The 26,787-nt window shown below is 39.9% G+C and overlaps 1 protein-coding gene across 1 annotated transcript in view; it reads right to left on the minus strand.

Annotated features, from left to right (window-relative positions):
- Positions 1-26,299, minus strand: part of Tshr (thyroid stimulating hormone receptor) — a 117,156-nt gene extending 90,857 nt beyond the window's left edge. Inside the window, 1 exon segment of the mRNA XM_042692703.1 lies at positions 26,112-26,299. Within this exon segment, the coding sequence (XP_042548637.1) occupies positions 26,112-26,284 (173 nt within the window). The 5' untranslated portion in view covers positions 26,285-26,299.
- Positions 26,300-26,787: the final 488 nt, after the last annotated feature.

The following is a 26,787-nucleotide window of genomic DNA, read 5'->3' on the forward strand; positions in this document are numbered from 1 at the left end:
ATACTTTTTTATTGTAAAAATAGTGTACAGAGTAGGCTACTTATCTCTTAAATCCTAGCTACTCAGGAGGATGAGATCTGAGGATCATGGTTCAAAGTTAGCTAGGGCAGGAAAGTTTGTGAGATTCTTATCTCCAATTAATCACAGAAAAAGCTGGAAGTGGCACTGTAGCTCAAAGTGGTAGAGCACTAGCCATGAGCAAAAGAAGCTCAAAGACAGTGCCCAAACCCTGAGTTCAAGCCTCAGGATTAGCACACACGCGCGTGTGCACACACATACACACTCATACCAAAAAAAAAAAAACAAATTTTACATGTGACAGTACTTTTAGTGTTCTAAATATTGCCTAAAATTGGACACTATTGGATGGTTGTTAATATCTGAATACAGCTCAAGTCTATCTTTCTTTTCTCTTTCCCAGTGTGCTACTTGGGTTTTTTTTTTCAAAAGCTCTTTTAGTGCAGTATAGGACATGGTCTACCCTCTTGGATGAGTCACCTGAAATCATGGTAGTTTGTCAGGTTCTTTTAATATGTGATTTGACTCATGCTGAATGCAGTTAGACCATTTCCTCTGGCTCCCATAATTTTTAGAATGCCATGCTACGACTGCTATACTTAAAGTTTTAAGAAACTTCATCTGTTTCATGCCACTTATAGGTAACTAAAACTTCCAGATCCTTTGCTACAAACGTCAAACCAGGATTTTTACCATCTTATAATGGTTCAATATACCATTGTCAAACAAGTGTAAAGCTCATAATTATTTCAGCTAATTATTTTCTTGTGTGTGTTAATTTAATAGCATGACCTGCTGAGATTATTATTTAATCAGAAAATCTTTATTAAGTACCCATTAAAGGCAAATAAATGTTTTGGATTGTGAGATCACATGGAAAAAATAAGTTACAATCTGTTTTCTTGAGCATTTCATATGCTAGTAGAGAAAGTGGATATAAATATGCAATATGAGCAAATCAATAGTGGAAGTAGGTGTAAGTGCAACATAAATGCAATGAAAAGATTTAATCACTGCCATTTTTATATTAATTTAGAATTGATGATTACTTTGTATATCTTGTTTACTCCTCAAAACAGTTCTAATACATAAAGAAATGAGACTAAATAGGCCCCAATTTAGAAAAGACCAAGAGGGCTGGGAACGTGCCTTAGTGGTAGAGTGTTTGCCTAGCATTCATGAAGCCCTGAGTTCGATTCCTCGGTACCACATAAGCAGAAAAAAGAAAAAGTTATCTGGCCTCCTAATTGTCATTTGTTGTGATCTGCTATCTTTACAGACTTCTTACCCTTTAATCTTCCTCTGTTCTTAACTCATTTTTCTTAAAGTTTCCCTCATGTTGAATTTTATCCTTGATTCCTAGATTATTCTTTTTCCTTTTCCTTTTCAACATCTGACAATAAGATTTGGAACAAGTGGTTCCAAACTGTTAATGAGTGTTAACAATAAAATGAAGCATAATCCTTGGACCTGTCACCATTAATTGCTTTCAATTTTTGGCCTACATAAAATTTGTTTTTCTATTTCCTCTTTCTAGACAATCCTAGTTATTAAACATCTGGACTGGGATTTATGCCAATGAAAAACATTCAGGCATCTTGATGTGTGTCCAGATTCTCAAGTCTTTTTTTTTTTTTTTTAGTAAGTAGGTAAAACTAATTGACCAAAAATGAAAGGAAAGAAAGGAAGAAAGACAAAGATTTCCCCCTCATTCACGAGTTCTTAGTCACGTGCACGGTTGCTCAGCTTCACTAAGGGTTTGCCTTCTATTTGAAGACAGAATCTCAGGTTTAAAAGATGGAGGGATTCCTTTGCGCTAGTCTGAGTAATTAGTGAGAAGAGAACTTTACTGGTTTAATGCACAGTCATAATGTCATACAAGAAAACATTGAACTTTGATGCTTTCTAAAAGTCATAGATGGATTTGTAAATTATTCTTAGGGGAAAAAGAACTTGTTCAGTCTGTATGTCAATTTTATTCATTGGCACTAAGCTTTCTAGGAGCATGTGAAGTAGGAAGAAAAGCATATAGAAAGCAACACAAAATACAGAGTACACCGAAGAAAGCAATGAGTACTTCAGTTTGTTGAAGCAAAAGGCAACTGGAGGTATCTGAATTGAAGTGATTGGTAAAGAAGCAATGAGAAATCTTTTTTTTATGTGTGTGTGTTTTGTTTTGTTTTGTCTTTTTTTTAATTTAATTTTATTTTATTTGTGAACATACTGTACAGAGGGGTTACAATTACATGGGCAGGATAATGGGTACATTTCTTACCAAGCATTGCAGCCTCCTCCTTTGGTTTACCCTTCACATCCCTTCCCAGCCTCCCCCCTCCCCCCCAATCCCAATCCTTCTCCTTCCCCCCCCTTCCCCCTCGCCCCCCCCTCCCCCCACACCAACGTTGTAAATCTCGTTTTGGACATGACAACTTGTACTTCTCATGAAGCAATGAGAAATCTTAACCAGCTTGTTAAAAAAAAAAGTCTGAGTGTTAATCTGAGCTTTTTACTCATTGGCTCAGCAGAGAATGAGTGAGGTACTAAGAACATAAAAATAAAAATAATAAATAAATAGACCTCTTTCCTCAAGAGGTCCCCGTGGGGTTTATGACTAGTGGGTAAGGAAGTGGGAAAATTGAATGACACTAGTGTGAAGGAACAAAACTGGAGTGGAGAGAATGAAAATGAGACATGTTAGAAGTATAAAATGTTGAAGAGGCAGAGGAAGAATTGATGATGATAGAATATCGTATGGATGATAGGATGAGAGAAGGATGAGCAGGGATTTTTTTTAATTGACTGGAAATTTTCATTGGTCTTGGATGTTGAAGCCAAAGTATTCCCAGAGAACCAGGCAGAAATGTCTAATAAGTAGGGGAAAATGCTGATCTGTGAGTATAGTCTGTTGAGATACTGGAGTAAGAGAGGGAGACATAAGGGAATCCTCTCCCAAGTAACTCATGGGTTTGGGAAGATTTTTTTCAAAATAGAAGGAAGAAGGAGGAGGAGGAGGAGGAGGAGGGCAGAAGAGGAGGAGGAGGAGGAGGAGGAGGAGGAGGAGGGGGAGGAGGGGGAGGAGGAGGGGGAGGGGGGAGGAGGGAGAGGAGGAGGGGGAGGGGAAGGGGGAGGGGAAGGGGGAGGGGGAGGGGGAGGGGGAGGGGGAGGGGGAGGAGGAGGAGGAGGAGGAGGAGGAGGAGGAGGAAGAAGAAGATTGAACCAGATCCAATCAGAAAATCAGAAGCACTGTAATCTTAGTGGAGTGGATAAATCAAAATCAGTGAAAACACTGGCTTTGCATCTGGATGGATCCTGAAGAAACTCAATAGTAGTTGCTTGGTATTTGGGTTTTTAGGCCACTTTCTCTGGATGGAGAAGGAATGACTTATACTTTAGCATTTGTCCATTAGTATTGTTTAAATTATTACCATGTGTGCATCTTTTATGAAATGGGGTGAGCAAATGGAAAAGTAGAATTCTAACTTCTATTTCAGTGTACAAAACAAGAACTTTCAGGAATAGGGACAAAATAGGTGGCAAGTTTGAAAGCCTTTAGAATAGAGAAGAGAACTAGCCCCTTCCACCTGTGGTATTCAAGGTTGAACTCAGGGCCTCATGCTTGCTGGGTAGGCACTCTGCCGCTTTTGCTACCCTCCGATCTCAGATTTCAGAGAACTCAAAAGTCTTACAAGAGGGCTTGTTTCCATGAACTACCAGGTTTTGGTAGAAAGATAGGGGCTACAGACATCCACTATGAAAAATAATCATAAAAAATTAATATAGGATAAAGCAACTAGCATAGCAGTGAGGAGTGAGAGTAAAAAAGAAGAGCAAGAATCCAAAGGGAAACCACAGGAAGCACTAAAGGCGTCCATCTCAATAGAAACCAATAAAACTATTAGTCGGGCAGCTACCAGCAGGGGGAAGTAGAGAGCTTCTGGAGTTGAGCAACCTGAAGAATCCCAGGTGAATGGCCAAGGCCAATGAGAAGTATGAAATACAAGTAAAATGTTTTCTTTTTAAGCTTCTAAAAATACATGTGAGGTACAGCAGGATTAAGGTGTAATTCAGATACAGAAAATTGAACCAGGAATGCACCCAACCAAGATTCAGGAGATACCAGGTAAGAGCACTAGAGCATGAAAATCAAGTTGTCTCATGGGTATCAGAATTATTTTGGAAATGGCATGTGAGAAGCACCAGAACTGCTTTGCCTATTGCCTTTAGAGAACTTACAGAAGCAGAAATGGTAAGCTGAGAAAACTCTGCAGAAGAGATGGCATACTGTCTCTCAGAAGACAACAGGACAAGGTTAGATAGTACTGTTTTTTGTCTTCAAGGTAGTTAACATTTGGACAGATTGATATAGGGAGAAGAACAAGTTTGAGAATGAAGAAAGGCTATTAGTAAGTGAATGATGGAGACGACAATAGTCAGATAGTTGAATCTTCATGAAGAGACTGAAAATTTTCAAGAACCTCTGAAGCCATTGTGTTCAGTGATCCACGCAGTGGTGATTTGTGCTGTTTGGATTGAATGGTTTTTCAACTGTGTGATGGTATAAAAGCAATACAAGGGCTGGGAAGGTGGCTCAGTGGTAGAGCGCTTGCCTCACATGCATGAGGCCCTGGGTTCGATTCTTTAGCACCACACAAGTAGAAAAAGCTGGAAGTGGTGCTGTGGCTCAAGTGGTAGCGTGCTAGCCTTGAGCTAAATTGAGGCCAGGCCCAGAGTTCAGCCCCCACAACCAACAACAACAACAAAAGGCAATACAAATCCACTAGTAATTGGACTTTGAAGTTTAGAATTTTGATCCCCCCGCCCCCCCCCCGGCCATCAAGGGGAAATATGGTGTGATTCTCTCCTGATGCTGGACAACAGGAGCAAGTCCAAACTCCCAGGTGCTAAACAACCATGAGGGTAATATTCAAATATTCTAGTATACTGTATTGCCAATGTTTTTAAAGTATAGTTATTAAATAAATTAGATGAGATATTCAATACTTCATTGTAAGATAGGTTTTTACATTAGATGATTTTTCCAAACTGTATACTAAGATATGTTCAGAACATGAGTAAGGTAAGTGAGATATGCAATGGTATAGTTGATAAGATAGATGTGTCAAAGAGATTTCACCTTAGGATATTTTCAACTTTAATGGGAGGATCAGGATATAACCTCATGGTGTGTTAAGAAATTTCTCTGGGGGCTGGGAAGGTGGCTCAGTGGTAGAGCGCGTGCCTTGCATGCCTGAGGCCCTGGGTTCGATTCCTCAGCACCATATAAGCAAAAAAAGAAAAAAGCCAGAAGTGGCGCTGTGGCTTGAGTGGTAGAGTGCTAGCCTTGAGCTGAAGAGCTGAGGGACAGCGCCCAGGCCCAGAGTTCAGGCCCCACGACTGGACCCCCCCCACAAAAAAGAAAGAAATTTCTCTGTATTCTTGTTTGTATAATATTCTAGAATATTTCCAGAATATCTGTGCAATTATTGCTTGAGGGGACTTCTCTCTCATCCCTGAGCTTATTGTCCAGAAAAGAATGTGGACAAATAAACATGTGACAGAAGAAGGAAATGTATGGTTCTGCGTTATTCCCATGAAATACAGATTTGAAGAGTTAAGGAAATCTTCCTGATGACAAATTCATAACATGAAGTTATGATATAGTTACGATATAGAATTCCCATCTATTTTCCTTTGCAATTATCTTCAATCAATAATAGAATATAACCCTGAAGCAGTAAATATCTGCAGAACAAAGAATCAAAAATTGAAACAATGAAGACTTCTTATAAATCTGGTCATTCCAAGACCATCATGATCATTCATGAATGCCGGATAAAAATGGAACAGTTCCTTTATATATATATATATAGTTCAATAACCAAGTAAGAAGAGAACTTCCCTAAGTATCAAGCGAGAGCTGAAAACGGATTGAGAAGCCTTGGGCACACCTAGGACTAGGAAGGCCATGGTGGGAAAGGAGCTTCCAGGCTTGATGGTCTGGCTTTCAATGCTGACATTTTGGCAGGAAACCAAGCCTTCATTTTCTATGAAGCACTTGGTTGAAATTCAGGTATTGCTGTAATATTAGGAATGTAATGTAATATAAGGAATATCACATAGCTACACACTTAGTGCAAGTGTGAGTCTGCATAGGTACACCGGACAAAGTTTATGCAGCACTTCTTCATATTTTGTACAGAAAAACAGTATTGGGAATCTGGAAGCAGTGAGCCTCTCACAGACTCAGGTGTTTGGGTTGTCATTTAAATCACATCGTGGTTGAGATACCTCCCCAGCCTAGATAATAACAGGAACTATGGACCTAGGTCATCAAATCCCTCAGTCTGCCGACAGGAACTATAAGAGAACTCCGGATGATATGTGTCCTCAGCCCAAACTACAAGATTCTGATGATGAGTTTATCACACCCAAATTATAAAATAAGAAGGTAACCATTCATTGTGAAAGAGCCAATTAATTTACTTAGCAAGTAGAGAGCCTGGAGAATTACAGAGAATGCAAAGATTTCGTGGCAACTGTCAGGTTTGCTTAAAATATTTCAAAGGACCAGGCTTGGGAACGTGGCTCAGTGGTAGAGTGCTTCCCTAGCATGCAGGAAGCCCTGGGTTTGATTCCTCCATACCACATACACAGAAAAAGCTAGAAGTGGCATTATGGCCACTTCTATAGATATATATATAGATATATATATAGATATATATAGATATAGATATAGATATATAGCCAACCCCCAAAAAAACTGTGAGAAAGAACAATCAAAATATAGCAAAAGTGAAAATACATGCAGTATTACAGGATGGATCAAACAGAAAAGTAACTAAAGCCAGAAGGTAAAGCAAAGAAAATTAGATAAAATGTAGCACAGACAAACATCCTATTGAAAACATAAAAGAGAAGCCAAGAACAATATTCAGCGTAGATGTAACAGGACCTACTAAAGAAAACAAGAGCCAAGAACAATATTCAGCGTAGATGTAACAGGACCTACTAAAGAAAACAGGAGACAAGAACAATATTCAGCGTAGATGTAACAGGACCTACTAAAGAAAACAGGAGACAAGATGAGGGGTGACAATATTGAAGGAATGAGGGCTGAGAGCCTCTCATTCAAGCACAGTATGGCAATGAGTTCGAAGCAGGAGAGAGTTCCTCAATGCCTACCTAAATTACAGTGAAGCTGTTACACAGCAAGAACAACGGGAGACTTAAAAGTCAGAGACAAAATAATGACCAAAATAATTATCATTATTTTGGCGATAGATTACTTTTTGTGCTGGTTCTGGGGCTTGAACTCGGGGCCTTGGTGCTGCCCTTTTGTTCTTTCACTCAAGGCTAGTCTGTACCACTTGAGCCACAGCTCCATAGCTTTTTACTGATGAATTGGAAATAAGATTCTCATGGAACTTCCTGACCAAGCTGGCTTCAAGCTGTCATTCTCAGATCTCAGCCTCCTGAGTAGTTAGGATTATAGACATGAGCCACTGATGGCTGATTTCTTAAAAGCAATAGTAGAGAACAAAAGTAGATAGTGTTGTGTCTGTAACCTTTCATTTATTTATTGTTTTATTATTGTTGTTTTAGTCAGGTTGTGGGGGCTGAACTCTGGGCCTGGGCGCTGTCCCTCAGCTCTTCAGCTCAAGGCTAGCGCTCTACCACTTGAGCCACAGCGCCACTTCCGGCTTTTTTCTTTTTTGCTTATGTGGTGCTGAGGAATCGAACCCAGGGCCTCATGCATGCAAGGCAAGCACTCTACCACTGAGCCACTTTCCCAGCCCCTGTTTCACTTATTTTTTTTTTAAATGAGCTAAAGGAGGCAAAATGTTAAATTCTGGTTGATTTTGATAAAAGCATATAGCTGTGTTATTTTTCCATGATTTTATCTATTTGTATTTTTGTACATTTATTTTTTATATATTTTTATTGTAAAAATACTGTACAGAGGGGTTACAGTTACATGAGTAAGGTAATGAGTACATTTCTTATCGAGCATTGTTACCTCCTCCTTTGTTTTTCCCCTACCATCCCTTCCCTCCCCACCTCCCCAACTCCCCGCTCCCCTGACCTGGAAGTTGTTAAGTGCATTTTCAACATAATGTCTTGTACATCTCATTGTTAAAGTGGGTCAACCAGTACATGATTTTATATATATATATATAATATATATATGTAAATTTTCGTAAGTTAAAAGGTAAGAGTTAGCCAGAAATAAAAGAAGTAGAGATAAAGAATACTCCAGCAAAAATACACAGGTTGTGCAGACACAAGAGTAGTAAAGTACACATTCCAAAATAGAAATATAATTGAAAATGGCTGAAATAATAGAAATGACTAAAGTGGAAAGAAACTGGTAAGAAATTTTACTAAAATGGTTTTACTGAAAGGGCCACATTGTGGAGGCTTCATTAACTCTGGGAAGAGGTTAAAATTTCTCCACAAACTAATGTAGCCAATAATTAATTTTGTACAGGGAATTGAGACTCTGATATGCAGTACATTTCAAACTGTATTTCATATTATGACTGCTATGTGTAGCAAGGATGAAACTCCATTTATTATGGTTTAAGTGGGAAAGAATGATGATAGTGTGAATGTGGGTACCAACGAACTGAAACAAAGATAGAACCAAGAGGCATTTTAGACTGGTAATGACTGATAATGGACTTTGCATTAGGAAAGAATAAGAAGAAAGTATCAAGGGTAATTCTATGGTATCAGTTTTGAGTAGGTAAAGGCTACAGCCATTCACTGAGGTAAGTATACAGAAAGGTAGTTTGAGACTAGGAGAGAAGGCAGTTAAGTTATTTTTGGAAGTACTAAATACTGGAATTCGTTTTGAAAACATACTTTATTGTTATTATAAAGGTGATATACAAGTAATAAATATTAGGATTATGTTTTTTAATTTACTTTATTGTTATTATAAAACTAGCACACAGAGTGCATCAGGTAATGAGTACATTTCCTTTTGTACAGGATTCTTCAGGAGCAATTAGATGGCTTAAAAAAAAAAATTAGGCCTAAGGAAAGAGGACCCGCCTAAAGACCTGAAATTGGAATTTGTTCTTGTTGGGATCTAAAGTGTTCTGTCAAGGCCATGTGACAATATTGGAGGTACTATTGGAGACCATGTGATATTTTAGGAGGTGGTGTCTTGTGGGAGGAAGGGAGGTCTCTAGGGGGGTATGTCTTTAAAGGGATGTTGTAATCCTGGTTTTTTGTTTTTGTTTTTTAAATCTCTTCTCAGGCTGGGAAGGTGGCTCTGTGGTAGAGTGCTTGCCTTGCATGCATGAGGCCCCACCACCACCACCAACAACAACAAATCTCTGTCTCCTTCATTACCTTCGTCCCTCCCTGCCCTGGCTGCGTTGAGATGATCGTCTTTGTGTGCTCTGTCTTCCCTGCTAATGTAATCTGTCTTTCCATGGGCCAAAAGTAATGGGGGAAAAAACAATGAACTCTCACGCCATGAGCCCAAAATAAGCCTGTCCTCCTTTTAACTTTGTTGTCTCAGTATTTTGTCATAGCACTGGGATACCAATTAGGACAGAATTGATTAGAATCTCATTAGAAGTGTGAATGCGAGTGGGTAAGATTGTTAGGAAAGTGTGGTATGCCATAAGAACCTAACACAGAGCATTCTTTATGTAACAGATGAAAAGAAATTTGGGTAGAAAGTCTAGCATGTGTGTTTTAGTCCATTTTGTGTGCTGTGAGACACCAGTGGATACTGGCAAATCTATAAGGAGAGTCTTATTTGTTTTCTAAGTACAGGGTCCAAACTGCATGATACCTGCCTTGTCAAGAGACCTCTGGCTGTATAACGTGGTAGCAATGCAGGAAGAGACCCTTCCTTATGAGATGAGTCACATGAGAGTCAGGGAACGCAAGAGGCATGCTTGATCTTTTCATAAACCCTTACCTCACAGAAACAAATTCATTCCTATCAAACTTGACCCAGTCCATAAGCAAGCATTAATCTATATCTAAGGATATAATTAATTACCTTTACTAGGTCCCACTCCTTAAAGTTTCTGCCATCTTACCCCTATCACACTGAAAGCAAGATTCAAGCACATCAACATTCTGGACAAGGCCATATCCAACCTATGACCATGTAGAAACAGAGATAAAAGAGACAAAGTGGGTTTAAACAGCTATGAAGATACGCCACTCTAACCCTTTCTCCAAGAAACAGCTGTCTGTGGCATTGTCTGGACACAGTTAGCTGCCCACTGTTTTCAGTAGTGTAGTCAGGCTGTCTCAGCATTTTAAGAAAGGCTTTCTCCTGCTTTCTCCCCGAAGGCCACAGCCACTGACTGAGCACGCCAGGGAGACTAGAGTCTGGCCTTTGTGCTCAATGTGGAGTTTTTCTGAGAGTCCATCTTTGCTGGGGAGCTCCTCTGTTGGGTTGACTGGTTAATGAAATTCTAGCAGAGCTGTAGCACAGCTTGAGCTCTCCTTAACTGAATCCACCTTCCTGGCATTTTATTTTTCACCAAGGCTATCATACACTTATATGCCCTACTGTGTCCCAGCATCTGCTTCCTAGAATAACGTGAGAGAAACAGTTAATACCGAAAGTGTTCTGAGAAAGTAGGAGTTAAGGCAATTATTTCCTGCCAGCTTGTAGTCAGCATCCAGGACAGATAGTCCCGGGCAATGAGGTGTGAGCACACTTTCTAAAACTCTCACCAGTAGTGCCTTGGAAGAATGTTCTGTAGAGGGAACTTCTCAGTCCTGTGCAAGGATTCATGGTACAGAAAAGAGCATGTGTATAGAGGAGGTAGGGAGAAAGAAAGACAAAGGGAGGCAATGTTTAACAGAATAAAGGCCTTGGGGCTGGGAAGGAGGCTCAGTGGTAGAGCGCTTGCCTTGCATGCCTGAGGCCCTGGGTTCGATTCCTCAGCACCACATAAGCAGAAAGAAAAAAGCTGGAAGTGGTGCTGTGGCTCAAGTGGTAGAGTGCTAGCCTTGAGCTGAAGAGCTGAGGGACAGCGCCCAGGCCCAGAGTTCAGGCCCCACGACCAACCAACAAAAAGAAAAGAAAAGAAAAAAAGAATAAAGGTCTTAACTGGATTTTGTTAAATTGCCCAAAAGTTACCATGGTCAGATGATATCAAGATAAAGCTGATAGCAATTAGCAAATAACTGAACAGATACTGTGAAGCTCCTAATCTTGTCCAATGGGAAATTAGAAAAAGTTGAAGACCAAACTTGGGACTTGTAGTTCATCTCAATTGAAACACAATTCAATGGAATGATATATAAGGACGGTTCTTCCTATGTGTCAGTTAACCTGGCAGTCTGCCAGATCCCGGTAAGGGCTGAAGAGGACTCTGAAGCACCAGGCTATGGTACATGCACAGCTGCAGTCACCACTTGGACCATATGAGCTGGCAGGCCCTATCATGTTGGAGATATGGTGTGGGCTTTATGGCAGCCATAATTTGTAAAGAATCAAGCTGTAAAACTCTGGGATTCTGGAGTGAAGCCACACCATCTGTAGTGCAGAAGGACAGTGTTCTGGGAGCGACTAGGTCTGGGTTAAGATCGAAAAGCAAGTACCATGCATCCAAAACAACTCCTCAGGAGCTGAGTTCTGTGCAACATACTAAGTCTTACTGTCAGGCAGACTGGGCAGCAATTTGTCAGATGGAAAGTGATGCATCAGGAATCGGTCACAGCAGGACTATGAAACCTAAGAAAAAGCCATAAGCAGCTGCTCAAGAACCCCTGCTAAGTCACTTACTAAAGTGACAGTCTGCTCCTCTGTTCTTTCTCACTCACAGGTCAATGCACTTCCACATGAACAGTGGAAGGAAAAGGGAAGTTAGAAAGTGCTTAATGTGTTCTTTTGGTATGTGGAGAGTGATTCACTAGCATGTCCACCAAACATGGATATTATAAACACACAGACCTGTCTTTGGAAGTAAGTACCAAAAGAAAATGAATGGACTTCAATCAACAGTGGCCCAGGGTGAGAATTCAGAGGGAGCTATAAACAGATCCATTGGCCAGTTGGTCAGACTCCTGGGGAGAAAAAAATAGTAGATTTCAGAGCAGGAAGTCTAAACTAGATTCATGAGGATAGGTAGCATGGACTCCCACTTGTGAAGGTTGGTATGTCTACTTCCATCTTCAAAAGTATAAGGAATTGCAAAAGAGATGGTGACATCTTCCTTGAATAGATTACCTGGTTACTGGACATTAATTACAGTGAGTCTCTTTCTCTAGAAGGCCAATGGTTCTCTACCATAGCTGAAGATATTTAATCTTGGTAATGCTGTCTTTCTTGCCTGTAGGGCCTCCATCAGAACTATCTGGAGAGATTTCAAATTATTTGCTCCACCAGCATAGATTATCCTCTAACATATGAAACCCACTGGTAGGTAAGATTGGGGAGTGATAAAATGCTTATGGATCTTTCTGTATTCCAAGTATCACACAACTCAGAAGTAGTTAGCTTAAAAGAGCAATGGAATAGCCTACCAAAGGCACAAAAAACGAAGTGACAATTTGTAGGCAATGCCATACCATGATGAGAGACCAGCATGCAGGCTAAAAACCAAATCATAAGCGTCTGTGGGTGTTGTGTTCCTTATTAGGAAGAATTATGAGTCTGCAAACCAAGAGGCTAATGCAGGAGTAGCCCCCATTGTTATTTTAGCCAATGATCCACTTGAGAACCTGCTTCTTATTCCCACAATTCTAGTCTCTGAAGGAAACCCAGAATCATGACTGCTACTTGGGAAATCTAGACTCCTTGTATAAAAATATCAGCATGCTTACAAATAACTGACCCTAATCAGAAAGAGAAAGAGCTGTTATTATACAACGTGAACAGAGGAATAGATGAGGAACTCAGAGGATCCACCTGAGTCATGTTATCTGACTATACATGTACAAGTGTTCATAACCCTACCATAAGCAACATATGGTAAGCATGGATTTAGGGTCCTCAGGACTGAGAGATTTGTCCATATTCCCTGATAAGCTATCAAAACCAGAAGAGGTGAGCAGGGAACGGGTAGTTCATTCCTGTAGTTCTACCTAATCAAGAGGCTGAGATCTGAGGATCAGGGCTCAATGCTATCCCTGGAAGAAAAGTGCCACGATTCTCCTATCTCTAGTTAATCAGCAAAAAGCTGATTGAGCTGTGGCTCAAGTGGTAGAGTACTAGCTTTGAGCAAAAAAATCTAAGGGTCAGCACTCAGGCCCTCAATTCACATTCTAGTACAGGCACAAAAGGAACAACAAATAATATTTTTTTAAAAAAGAGGTGAAAGTTGAGAAAGTTTAGAATAAATGGTTGAAAAGAGATGGCAAATACTAATTATGGTCTTAAAACCAACTGCACTAATAGAGGCTAAAGTTCATTCGCCTAACCTTCCTCCTCTGAGTTTCCTCTAAGAAGAAAGACCCATTGGAATCCTGGGCAACCTATCCCAAATGGATATGGAGGAGTAGATCACATAGGGCCAGGGGCAGACGATAAAGATGAATGCTTCCTTACGGATGCAGATGCTGTTGAGCTGCCAGGAGTGCAGGCGGCACACCCACGCAGCCAGTATCACCTTCATTAGGCAGCAGCAGCCCTGCCTCCTGTGGTCATCAGAAGACCCTCATGAAGGCACCGGAAGTCAAGGAGTGCAATGTAGAGGAAGCCAAATGAAGCGATCAGAAGGGAGAAAAGCTACCAAATATCAACCTCAGGCTCCCCATTTGGTTTTGCAACAAATGCTGTCAGTGACTTAGGCAAAACTTTTTCAATTGAGTACTGTGGACAAAAGCAGTTTTGCACTAAGCTAAAGGATGAATGGAAAGTGAAAACAGCGGAGAATGGCTCAAGGAAAGTCTTCATTAACATTGAGCTATGAAGGGAATGAGGAAGTGAGGTTGAAGCGGCGACAGGAATCAAATAGGAAAGTTATGAAGAAAAAAAAATTTAACTTAAAGAAGTTCTGGAGCTCACGCCTGTAAGCCTAGCTACTCAGGAGGCTGAGATCTGAAGATCATGGTTCAAAAGCCAGCCAGGGTAAGAAAGTTCGTGAGACTCTAATCTCCAGTTAACCACCAGAAAACCAGAAGTGGTGCTGTGGTTCAAAGTGGTAGAGCGCTTGCTTTGAGCACAAAAGCTCAGGGATAGCGCCAGGACCCAGAGTTCAAGCCCATGGCTGACAAAGAAAACCTAATGAACAAATAAATAAATAAAAATTGGTCTTAGGGCTTGAATTCAGGGCCTGGATGCTCCTGAGCAGCTGGGATTACAGGTGTGAGCCACCGGAGCCCAGCTAGAAAAAGATTTAGTGGAAAGACATTTAAAGATGTTTAGATAGCAATGGAAGGATCTGGGGGAGAAAGACAAATAGGGGGAAATCAAAGCAGTGTAAGGAGACCAGAACATCGTGGGCATCTAGAGACACTCCTCTTGCATTGTCACAAGAGAAGGGAGAGAAAGGGTTAGTTTGTGTTCCCCCAAATATTTGATTAAAAAAAAACCTCTCAGATTGTTACTCTGCTCTATTACAATGATTGTCTCTGAATATTGGAGATCTTTGTACGGTTGAACCAGGTCTTGCTTGGTCTTTGAAGTAGACTAGAACCATGTTGTGGTTTTCATTTAGCTGATAGAAAAGGTTAGGCATGGGATGATTAAAAACCTTGCTAAAATGTTTATGACTTACTGGAGGTCTCTTGATTGGCTATCTCAATTGGTATTCACCATTCTTTCTATATAAGCAACTCTTATAGCCTTAGAATAATTTCTCTGTAGGTGTGAAACCATGACTTTTAGATGACAAAGCTTTATGCAAGGTATTTTTCCCTCCCTATTTTGCTACTCAAGCAATGAAGATATTGGATATAATGCCAAATGAAATCAGATCCCCTCCAATCCACACTTTTTTGGGGTGGGGGGTGTTAGGTGAGATGAGATACTTTAAGTGCAGAGTTTGTTATGAGTCAAAGAAATCTTTCACAAGTAAATCAGACTCTCTATTGTTGCACAGAACTGAATCAGACAGAGCCTCAATGAATTCTTTCATGCCTCAGAGAGCACATTTCAGAGCTTCTGGCCTTGTTGATTTAGATTCCAGGGATTGAGGGTGGTTGTGAAATAGCAATTTGGTTATGCTACGTAAGAAGGCCAGCCAAGCATTAAATACGGGCATCTGGAGAATTTGGAAATACTAACAGGCTTGTTAGCCAAACTTTGAAACAGAACAGATAAATTATTCTTACAGATTTGAGCCCTGTTGGGATGAAAATACTCCCCTCTCCCTGCCCCCATAAGAATTTCAGTCACTTTACCCTACTAATAGACAACTCCCTGGGGATGAGTATTACTGAAAGGAGAAAAGAACTCTTATAAATCTTCACAGGTCTCTTGGGCAAAGTGGACAAGTGTTTGCTCTTCTTAACAAAGCTGTACAACCCTGATGCCAGACAGCTGCCTAATGGTCTCAGCATGGAAGCTTGTGCTCTACAAATGGATATAACATCCTTCCAGGGCTAAATGAGGTTGGAGCTCACAAGATCTCTACTCAATCAAGTCTTTGGCCATAATAGCTAACCTGTTACCGAGGCATGGTCTACTTTACCAGGCATTTCACATACTTGCTACCAGTACTGAGATGCTTCTAAGCATTTTATGGCATGGTTTTGGTAAATATCATAGATTGTATTACTTTATTTTTCCTTTGAATTGAGAAAACAGGAGAATTGGGGGATGAGTATTTGACTGCACATTTTCTGCATCTAAACCAAGGAAGATGAAGGGAGAGGAATAAACTAAGATAGAAGCATTGAAGAATATCCATTTCTTAAATTTAAAAAAATCATAACCAATTTTCTTAGCATATTATCAAAAATTTCCATGTAGATACAAAATGAAGTATAAGAAGCCCATACTATTATGGGAAAATATCAATAAACCAGGGTATTATTTGAGGTGTTCCTCAGCTTTGCTATAATAGAGAAAAGCCCTTTGCTTGAGTCATAAAGAGTTACAGGCAATGGTGTATGCATTGCTATAACCTCATCTCTTCCTAGATTCTTGTCTGATTGGCATGAAATTCAGAAGGGATAAATGCATGGTATTCCTCAGCCAACTGAATACAAATGCCCTCCTTCACAATATAAGCAGTCTCAAAAAACATTGACACTGGAAAGTTGTTTTGTGCTCTAAGCTTCTAAGAATACGTATAGGCATTTTCAGTATCAACAGTTTTATATCTAAAATTTAAGGCATTAACACATAAAGTGGGGCTCCTCTGTGCACTGGCATGCCCACAATGGAGCTGCATGAAAAGGTAAGGCATGGGATGATCAAGGACCTTGCTGAAATATTTAAGACTTTGACTTGGTTTGTTTACATTGGGCCACTTGTCTGATCACTCACCCTGCATCTTTATTATTTAATGGTACTTGGAAATGTTATGCTCAGTGAAAGAAACAAGACACATATTGTGTGATTCTGTTTGAATAAAATTTCTTGAATTGGTAAGACCATAGAGACAGAAAGTAGATGAATGGTTGCTAGGGCTTGAGAAGAGTTGAGAATGGGGAATGCCTGTTTAATTAACATATGATGTTAGCTAGGGATAGTGTTTGTACAATGTTGTGGATACAACAAACTTCAGAATGATAACCTTATCTTGTTTGAATTTAACTATAATTAAGAGATGGTGGAAGGGAAGGAAAGAAGAGAGAAAAAGAGAGGAAGATAAACAAGAACAAGAACAGGAAGAGAGATGAGAGAATGAAGAAAAGAACTTTTCATTTCTAAGATTTCACATTTGTTTTTTTTTCAGAATTTCTATATCTTTGTTGAATTCACTTTCATATCTTGCTTTATCTTCCGTCCTTCATCTGTTTATTGGAACGCTCTTTTAAGTCCATCAGATTTGTATCTTCTTTCAACTCATAAAGGTGCTTATATATGTCCTCATTAATTCTATTGATCATCCCATAGCATTGTTCTTTGAGTTCACTGTTTGAAATTTAACCCATCACACTATTGTTCACGTCCTTTATTATGAAATTGCAGATTTTTGGAGGAGACATATTGCTTTGTCATAATATGTGTTTTCGTACGTTCACGTTATGCTTCTGAGGCCAAGATTTTCAGTTGGAATAGTGTTGACATTCAGTTAGTACAGTGTAGTACTCCTCTCACCCCTGGACTGAGGGGTGTGACTCAGGACCAACCATTTGCCCACATGCACAGAGCACTGGGACTGATCTCCAGCACTACTCAGATCAAAGTAAACCAGCTGGAGTCTCTTATGGAAGAATCTGTTGTCTTATTCTTGTCTGTTTTCACTATAGAGTGGCGAAAAGCTCATTAAGTCAAAAACTCAAAAGCCTTACTAATATTTTCAAGTTGAAAATATTAGAGATCAAAGATAAAGTAAAAGAATTAGATCCATTGGAGAAAAACAAATAAAAAGAAAATGTGCAATTATTAGTACAAGACTTCTAGGACATAATCAAAAGACCAAACCTACAAATCATGGGTATAGAAGGAGGAGAGATTAGAAAACATTGAAAACATTCGACAAAATAATCATAAAAATTTATTTTTTGAGAAAGAGAGGGGTCAAAGATTAGAAGGAGAATTAGAAAAAACAAAACATTAATATGACTGAGAAATACTACATGTTTTCAGTATTAACACTGAATAATATCAATTCTCGAAAGACACAGTTTAGTAGACTAGATTGACAAGGAAGACCTAACCATTTGTTTTCAACAAAAATTTTCCTGACTGGCACAGAAAAGCACGTGGCTTAAGTAACAGAATGAAAAATTATTTTCTAGGCAAATGAACCCCAAAAGCAGACAGGAGTGGCTCTACTCATATTTCATTGAACTGACTTAAAACCAAAAGTAGAAGAGAGAAAATTACTTCATACTAATAAAGAAAACAAGAGGAGACAACAATTGTTAACATATAAATACTAAACATTGGTACATACAATTTCATTAAACAAATATTGCTGGACTTCAAAGGACAGGTACATTTTAACAAAATAATAGTGGAAAATTCAATATAAATAATCCTACTCTCATCAGTAAATAATCTCAGGGGACCCCTTCCCCCAAAAAACTCAATAAATAAACTTCAGAATAAATTATAAACCAGATGTATTTAACCAATATATACAAAATAGTTCATCCAGCAGCTGCAAAATACACATTGTTCTCCACTTCCCATAGAACTTTGTTCAAATAATCATATTTTAGGACACAAAGCAAATGTCAACAAATACAAGAAAACTGAAGCAATTCCCTATATTCTACTTTTATACTATTATTCTACTTTTATGCTAGCATAAAACTAGAAACCAACACTGAAAAATTAAAAATTACAAAACTATTCAAAGACAGAGTGATTTAATAATACATTGTTAAATAGTCAGTGGGTTATCAAAGAAGGGATGGTAATATAAACTTCTGCTATCTAATGAAAATGATTTCATAAGTTTCCAGAATCCATTTTTTTCTTTTGGTTTTTAATGTAGGTGCTTTGGGAACCTACATTTGAAAAGAAAAAGGAAAAACCTGAGAGAGATCTCAATTAAATAGCCCAATGATAGGTGTCAAGCTACTAGAAAAACAAGAACAAACCCAACCTGAAATTAGCAAGTGGAAAGAAATTATAAAACAAAGTAAAAAACTAATGAAACAAAGAATCAGGGAGACAAAAATTGGTTCTTTAAAATGATAAATAAGTTTGATAAACACTTAGCCAAACTGACCACAAGAAGATGAGAAAGAACTAAAGTAATAATATTGGAGATGAAACCAGGGATATAATAAAAATGCCAATGAAATCCAGAAGATCATTAGGAAATATTTTGAAAACATATCTTAACTGAATGTGGACAAGTTTTTAGATACACTTGACTTACCAGAAATGATGCAAAAAAGCAGAATTTGACATCTAAATGGAACACTTAAAAATCCAGTGTGTAATTTTGAATGGGATTGTTCAAATTTTGTTCAAAATTTTGGACATCCATTTTTAACAGCAAGGAATAAATATTTTATTTTAGTATTTTATTTCTGTAAAAATAGAACTAGCTTAAGGAATTGATTCCAGATACGACACATCAGAACCTCACAAAATATTTTAAAAGCTATTCACTTAAAGAATGGCTGCATTTAGTGGACTTTGTGTGAAGAGTCCCTCAAGGGACAGCTTAATTGTGCAGCACAAAATACTCATCATAATAACATATCAAATTGGAAGGTCAAGCAGTTTTTATTTTTAAAATATGTGTTTTGTGCTGCTTGTAATAAACCAAAGACTGTAATAGTAAATTTCATGTGCATACAAAAATGCTAAATTATTCCATAGCAGAATTTTGTCACTTCTGAGGGACTCAAGGGCATTTTGAAAACTCTTAATTATAAATTTTCACATCATCATAGATGACCAGTAGAACACTGATTAAAGTTTATCTTTTTATAAGTGGGCTAAAGACTTTAAAGAGAGACTTCTCTGAAGAGGAAATAAGAATGACCAATAGACACATGAAGAAATACTCAACTTCTCTAGCCATAAAAGAAATGCAAATCAAGACAATGTTGAGATAACACCTCACTCCAGTTAGGATGGCTATAATCAAGAACTCTAATAACAACAGATGCTGGAGGGGATGTGGACAGAAGAGGACCTTACTGCATTGTTGGTGGGAGTGTAAACTTGTTCAACCACTTTGGAAACAGTATGGAGGTTCCTCAAAAGACTCCACATAGAGCTTCCCTAGGACCCAGCAATCCCACTTCTGGGCATTTACCCAAATGATCACAAACAAGACCATACTAAAGCTACCAGCACAACTATGTTTATTGCAGCATTATTTACCATAGCTAAGATATGGAACCAGCCCAGATGCCCCTCAGTAGATGAATGGATCAAGAAAATGTGGTATATATACACAATGGAATTCTATGCCTCCATCAGAAAGAATGACATTGCCCATTTGTTAGGAAATGGAAAGACTTGGAAAAAATTATGTTAAGTGAACTAAGCCAGGCCGAAAGAAACATAGGTCCCATGGTTTCCCTTGTTTGCAATGACTCGTACATGTCTAGGACAAGCAGAGAAGGTCAAAGGGTATGTACATATGACCATATGAGACAATGTTAAGCAAAATGTACCCCAAGACAGGGACAAAAGTGGTTTTTTCTTTCTTGCTATTGTTTTTAATGTACTTAAAATCCACTATGTGATTCTTTTGTTTCTTTTGCATGTGTTCTTCCCTCACAGTATAGCCCCTGTTTTCACTGTATTTGATTCTGGTATTCTGCATCTTGTATATACATTTTGGTAATTTGGGGAGGGGAAGGGGTATAGTGGAATGCTTGAATGGGTGCAGATTGACCCATCATGACGATGGGATGTATAGGACACTATGTTGAAAACAAACTTTACAATGTGTGTGTGGGGGGCAGGAGGAGTCGGGAAGGTGGGGAGGGAAGTGATGGTTGGGGGAAAACAAAGGAGGAGGTAACAATGCTCACCACGAAATGTACTCATTACCTTACTCATGTAACTGTAACCCCTCTGTACAGTATATTTACAATATATATATATATATATATATATATATATATATATATATATATAGTAAGTTTATCTTTATAAATTTTGATCTGGGGTATATCCAATGCATCTATACAACCAGCAAACATAATTATCAAGTAGATTGATTTAAGAAAACAATTACTCAATTTTGGATAAAAAATACTATTTTGATCATGGGTACATTTAGACAGACTATTTTATTTAAGAGAATGTTTTGAGCATTGTTTTGTATTTTCTTTCTCTTTTTTTTTTGTATTGATTGTGGGGCTTGAACTTGGGGCCTGATCTCTGTCCTTGAGCTCTTTTGTTTAAGGTCAGCACTCTACTACTTTGAGCCATAGTACCACGTCTGGTGTTGTGATGATTAATTGGAGATAACAGTCTCAAGGTCTTTCTTGGCTGGGCTAGCTTTGAACCGTAATCCTCAGATTTCAGCCTCCTGAGTAGCTAGGATTATAGGTGTGAGCCTTAGCTTTTTTTTTTTTTTTTTGTACTTGCTAGGCAAGTGCTTTACCACTGAGCTACATCCCAGACCTTTAAGTTGGTGACTTAGAGCTTAAATTCAAGGTATACTTTCTAGCCAGTCACTCCACCATCAAGCCTCCCCGCCCCCTTTTCTTGGCACTAGTCCCTGTTTAGACTAAATCCTTTCAGCTGGGATGACAAGCATGTATCACCACACACAGGCTGTTGAATTTTGAGAAGGGGTAACATGAGCTTTTTGATGGAGCTGGCCTTGAACTGAAATCCTGATCTCAACCTCCCAAGTAGACAGAATATTCACAGGTGTAAGCCACTGTGCCTGACTTCCCATAAACAAGTATTTATTTACTACCTATTCTATACCAAATTCTATCTAGGATGTTGGAGTCTACGACTAAACAAAAAGTATAATAGCAAACCAAAAAGCTGTTCATTTCTTAAATTTCATGTTGTGGTTTTTCTTCTTGTTGTTTATAGGGAAATAAATAAGAAACACAAAATTAAGCAAATTATGCTGTATATTGGAAAGTGACCACTTTAGATTGAAAACTCAGAACTAGAATATATGTGTATGTCTATATGTCCATCTATAAATACCTAGATAGATTCTATCTATCTATAGATAGATTCTATCTATCTATTATTTCTCTCTCTCTCTCTATCTATCTATCTACCTACCTACCTAAGTACTTACCTATCAAATCACTAAGCTTGGAAGCAGGAAATTAAGCCACCATTATAAGACAAAGTATTGGGCAGTAGGCGGTTGCTATGAAGCAGACGTTTCCCTTTAGATTGGAAACCATTCATCATTTAGATTATCACCACTGATATCACCAAAGCCCTAGTGAAACAAGGATGATTTGAAGACACATGCATGATTATTTTAGGTGGGCTCTGGCAATAGTCTGTTCTTACAATTTCACTACATTTTTGTTCTCGCTCTTCTAGTTGCCCTTCTTTAATTGCAAGCCATGTTAATTTTTCATGTGTAGTAGCCATGTATGCTTTCCTAAATAACTGAGTCTGCTTAAACATGTTGACTAAAGAATCCACACAACGCCAGACACTGGTAGTTCAGGCCTGTAATCCTAGCTGCTCAGGAGGCTAGATTTGATGATCACTGTTGGAAGCCAAGCTGGAAGTGGCGCTGTGGCTCAAGTGGTAGAGCTAGCCTTGAGCAAAAGAAGCTCAGGGGCAGTGCCCAGACCCTGAGTTCAAGCCCTAGGACCGGCATACACACACACACACACACACACACACACACACACACACACACACACACACACACACACATACACAGAGAGAGAGAGAGAGAGAGAGAATAACAGTACAAATGGAACATAGAGGGGGAAAAAAAATCCCAGAGGTGGCAAATGATTATTTAGTTTAGAAAACACTAGGATAGACCATCAGAGTCACAAATGCAGAATGTAAATGACTACAGTCGGAATCTCACAAACCATATGGGGAGGAAAAGCCATCTACTGCACTACAGCCTGGCTCCCAACCAGTGGGGTGTTGAAGGGCAGGAAAAGTGCCCTGATAAACTGAAGCAAGTAGGTCAAAAGGTCAAGCCAAGCCAGCACATTGTCCCAGAAGAAAACACATAAATGCAGAATGGTTATTAAAATCCATGTCCTAATTTAGAAAGGGATGGTCCTTTTCTACAGAAAAGTAACAAAATGGCCACTTCTCTGAATGAGTGATGGGGCAATTATCTGGGATTACAGGTAATAGGGTCTTTGTCAATTTAACATTTTAATTTGATTCTGTTTTGGTTTTTATTTTGGGTCCGGTTGTGGGCCTGAACTCTGAGTCTGGGCGCTGCCCCTCAGCTCTTCAGCTCAAGGCTAGCACTCTACCACTTGAGCCACAGCACCACTTCTGGCTTGTTTTTTTGCTTATGGGTGCTGAGGAATCGAACCCAGGGCCTCAAGCATGCAAGGCAAGCGCCACCTTCCCAGCCCTTTAATTTGATTCTGTAGTTTAAGTTCCTTCACTTGGAAATTCTCAAAGTAAGGGTATAATTTCAGACTTCCTGTAGATGAAAGACTGTCGAACGCTTCACTGATGAGAAGAGATAGAGAAGAGCTTTGCCTCACCTGTCATCCAGTGAAGCCACTGGAAAAACATGACAGTATATCATCGTAATCTCCTACCTCTTTATAAGACCACAAGGCACGTTTTAGAATAGACTAGATAGAAATGCCTTTTCAGCATAATATAAGGGTAGAAGACTGAGGAAGAATTATTCTCAGTACCATAAAAACTGGTAAAACAGCTAGTCAATAGCTAGACAACATTTTCAGGATAATTGTGGAAATAAGGCAAACAACTCTGCAAGAACATGCCTTTAAACCTTACCATTTAAACTAGTGAGCACATTGCAAAAGCTTTTAAGAAGCATAGCATAAATCTGCGAGAGAACATCTCTCAGGGATAGTCACAGTTTCAAAGAGCATGACATAACATTTTTCCCACAATGGTTTTTTTTTTTTTTTTGTCAGTTGTGGGGCTTGAACTCAGGATCTGGGTGCTGTCCTTGAGCCTCTTTGTGCTTAAGGCTAGTGCTCTATACCATTTGAGCCACAGTGTCACTTCCGGTTTTTGAGTGGCTCATTGGAGTTTAGAGTCTCACAAGAACTTTTCTTTCCAGTCTGGCTTCAAACTGTGATCCTCAGATCTCAGCCTCCTTAGTAGCTAAGATTACAGGTGTGAGCCACCAGAGCCTGACTTCTAGACTGTTTTAACAACAGCTTTTCTCTTTCTCATGTCAGAATAGCTTCATTCTGCAGAATGTACTACTATGCTCCTATGCGACTTGGGGTCAGACCCTCCTTGCTATAGTCTTTATCCAGTCACTCTTTGTGGCTCAAGAGGTTCAGACTGTCCTCATTGGCATGTGGATATGAGAAAGCATACACTTGTAACCACTTTACCCAAATGGAAAATTTATCCCTTCTAAAAACTGCAGTTTCACAGTGAAGGAAAAGAGGGATGAAGAGAATATCAGATTTCTGACTCCTCTTCTGTTAAGTGTTCTGTCTGTCTGTCTGTCTCTCCTGTATTTGGTGAAATTTTAAACAGTTCTTTTGTAATCCTAAGAGCAACATCTCTTTCAATGACTTAAACATTCTATCACTAATAACTCTTTGCTTTACTTTTTTTTTTTTTTTTTTGGGTCCGGTCGTGGGGCCTGAACTCTGGGCCTGGGCTCTGTCCCTCAGCTCTTCAGCTCAAGGCTAGCGCTCTACCACTTGAGCCACAGCACCACTTCTGGCTTTTTTTCTTTTTGCTTATATGGTGCTGAGGAATCGAACCCAGGGCCTCAGGCATGCAAGGCAAGCACTCTACCACTGAGCCATCTTCCCAACCCTGCTTTACTTTTTATTTGTGTATTTATCTTTGCAGTTTTTATTGTGATTAAGTGATTACATAAATTTCACACATTTCACAGTATTGTGGGACAGTGATACTTAGTTAAAGTCACAAACACATTCTAACCTTCATAGGGCAAATAACATAACTTTTTGAAGAGTTATTAAATGGATAAAGTCATGAAAATGATCAAAGGATATCTTTGGACCTTCTACCTACCACACAGCAGACGAGACCAGTGTATTCATTTCTTCATTGATTTTAAGATTTTCTTGAGCAACTAGGCAGTTCCAAGGCCCTATGCTAGGTTTTAGGATTATAGATTGACAGGGTCCCTTGTGTTAGAGGCTCTCACGTCTGCTTGGGTAGGCATACAAATAACAAGTCACAGGAAAATATAAATTGAGTCAGGATTAGGGTTCTGTCCACTCAGAGAAATTTGAAAAATAAAGAGTAGCTAAGTGGAGGGTCACGGGTCAAGAGAGGCTTTCTGAAGAAATTGATCCTGGATCTGAATCTTGGAATCCGTATTCATCAGAGGCAGAAAAGGGGAAATGGAGCCATAGCAAAAGGAGGAAATGTAGGGAAGGTGGAAGAATGCCTGAGATTAAACAGGGAACTTTGGAGCATGTGCCAGAAGTGCTGCTCAATAGGTATACAGAGGTCAGAGAAACTGAGAGCAATCAATGACGTTTGACAGACTGGTCCAGGTCTTGATGGATCTTGAAGGCTATACCAAAGAAAATTTTATTCTGGAGGCCATAGAGAGCCAATGTAAAGATTTCATCAGAAAGATGTTAACATATTTTCTTCTGTGATGGCAGAAATTCTTTTTCCCTCCCTGTTTGGTCTTATCTACAGTTATCTTTTCAATGATCATTGATTTAAAATTTTAGCTTTGCGCAGTGGCAGTATCGTAGCCAATGAGGTTCATAAAATTTTGTTAAAAATTGTGTGTGTGTGTGTGTGTGTGTGTGCGTGTGTATTTTGTTTAACATCAAGTTTCCAGTTTTGTAACATTCAACATGCAGATAAAAGTCATGTTGTATGAAATTACATATCTTTGCCTTGATCAAAAAGAGTTCTGGGTGTATTTGCTGTGTGGGCACACGGTTGATAATTAAGTGTACACATTCCTAAAGGCTGCATTTTAAAATGAGCCTATGGTTAATTTGTTATAACTATTTGGTGAATCAGCAAAAGTGCTTAGATAATTTCTCATCTAGAAAGACGGGGAAGGAAAACCTTTCTTAGTACCCAAGAAAAATATTTATAGAAGTGATTCCTTAAGCTGCTTAGTCGTTTCTGACATGAAACTAAGACTCAGCCAGAGCTAGGAGTAGGTAAAGGCATAGACTAGTAGCTCTTGAGAAAAACAGCAACTTGCATTGCTGTCCTGTCCCCAAGTTTTGTTACCTTCTCTGAGTGACCAATGGGGAAGGTGTCAACTTTGCAAATGTGATCGGCTGAGATCTCCCTCACGGAAAGTACACACAGCCATGCACACCCCCTGTGTGGGCCATTTCTCAAGTTGCTTCTGGGCATTTTGGACCACTGTCCCGGGTGCCCGGGGCCTCTCTGGGCCCTTCCCTCTTCTCTTCCCGGTACTCACAGTGTCTGGGTACTGGGCGGTAGGCTGGGGATGCTGTGGATGTCCTTGCAGGTGACTCTGAAGTCCTCCTCCTGGTGGCACTCACAGAGTGGAGAGGGGCACCCCTTGCCCTCCAGGGTCCCGGGCAGGGCGAGCAGCAGCAGCAGCTGCTGCAGCAGACGCCCCGGCCTCATGGTCCACGGCCCCTCCCGAGGGCTACTTCTTCATTCTGGGCTCCAGTCTCATTCTCTGCCCGTCTGCGCCTCAGCGCAGGAGCTGAAGGAAGGCCGGGGAGCAGGCAGGGGGCGAGGGAGGGAAGGGCCCCCAGGGCTATGACCTCACCACACCAAAGGGAGAGGCTGGAGAGGGGCGTGGTGGCGGGGGTGGGGGAGAGAAGAGGCTTTAAGTGCTCTGCCTCCCGGGGCAACTCTCTCCACCCAAACAAGCCTACTGGTCACGCTTCTTGGCCAGGGCCAGGCAGCCCTCCAAGTGTGCTCCCAGAACACCCCACCACCCCAACTCCCGTGCGGGGCGGCCCCCGGCTCTGTCCCTCACCCCACGCCTCCTCCCATCAGTTCTCTTCCAAGGCACCGTCCAGATGCCTGCCTGCCTCTTTCTTCTCTCCCGGGCCCAGCCCGCTGAGTTCAGCCCGCCGCCGCCGGCGCAGGTGCCAACCCCACGGGGCGCGCACCGCGTC

This window comes from Dipodomys spectabilis, unplaced genomic scaffold, assembly GCF_019054845.1.
Source record: "Dipodomys spectabilis isolate Male_0828 unplaced genomic scaffold, ASM1905484v1 ptg000157l, whole genome shotgun sequence".
Lineage (NCBI taxonomy): Eukaryota > Metazoa > Chordata > Mammalia > Rodentia > Heteromyidae > Dipodomys > Dipodomys spectabilis.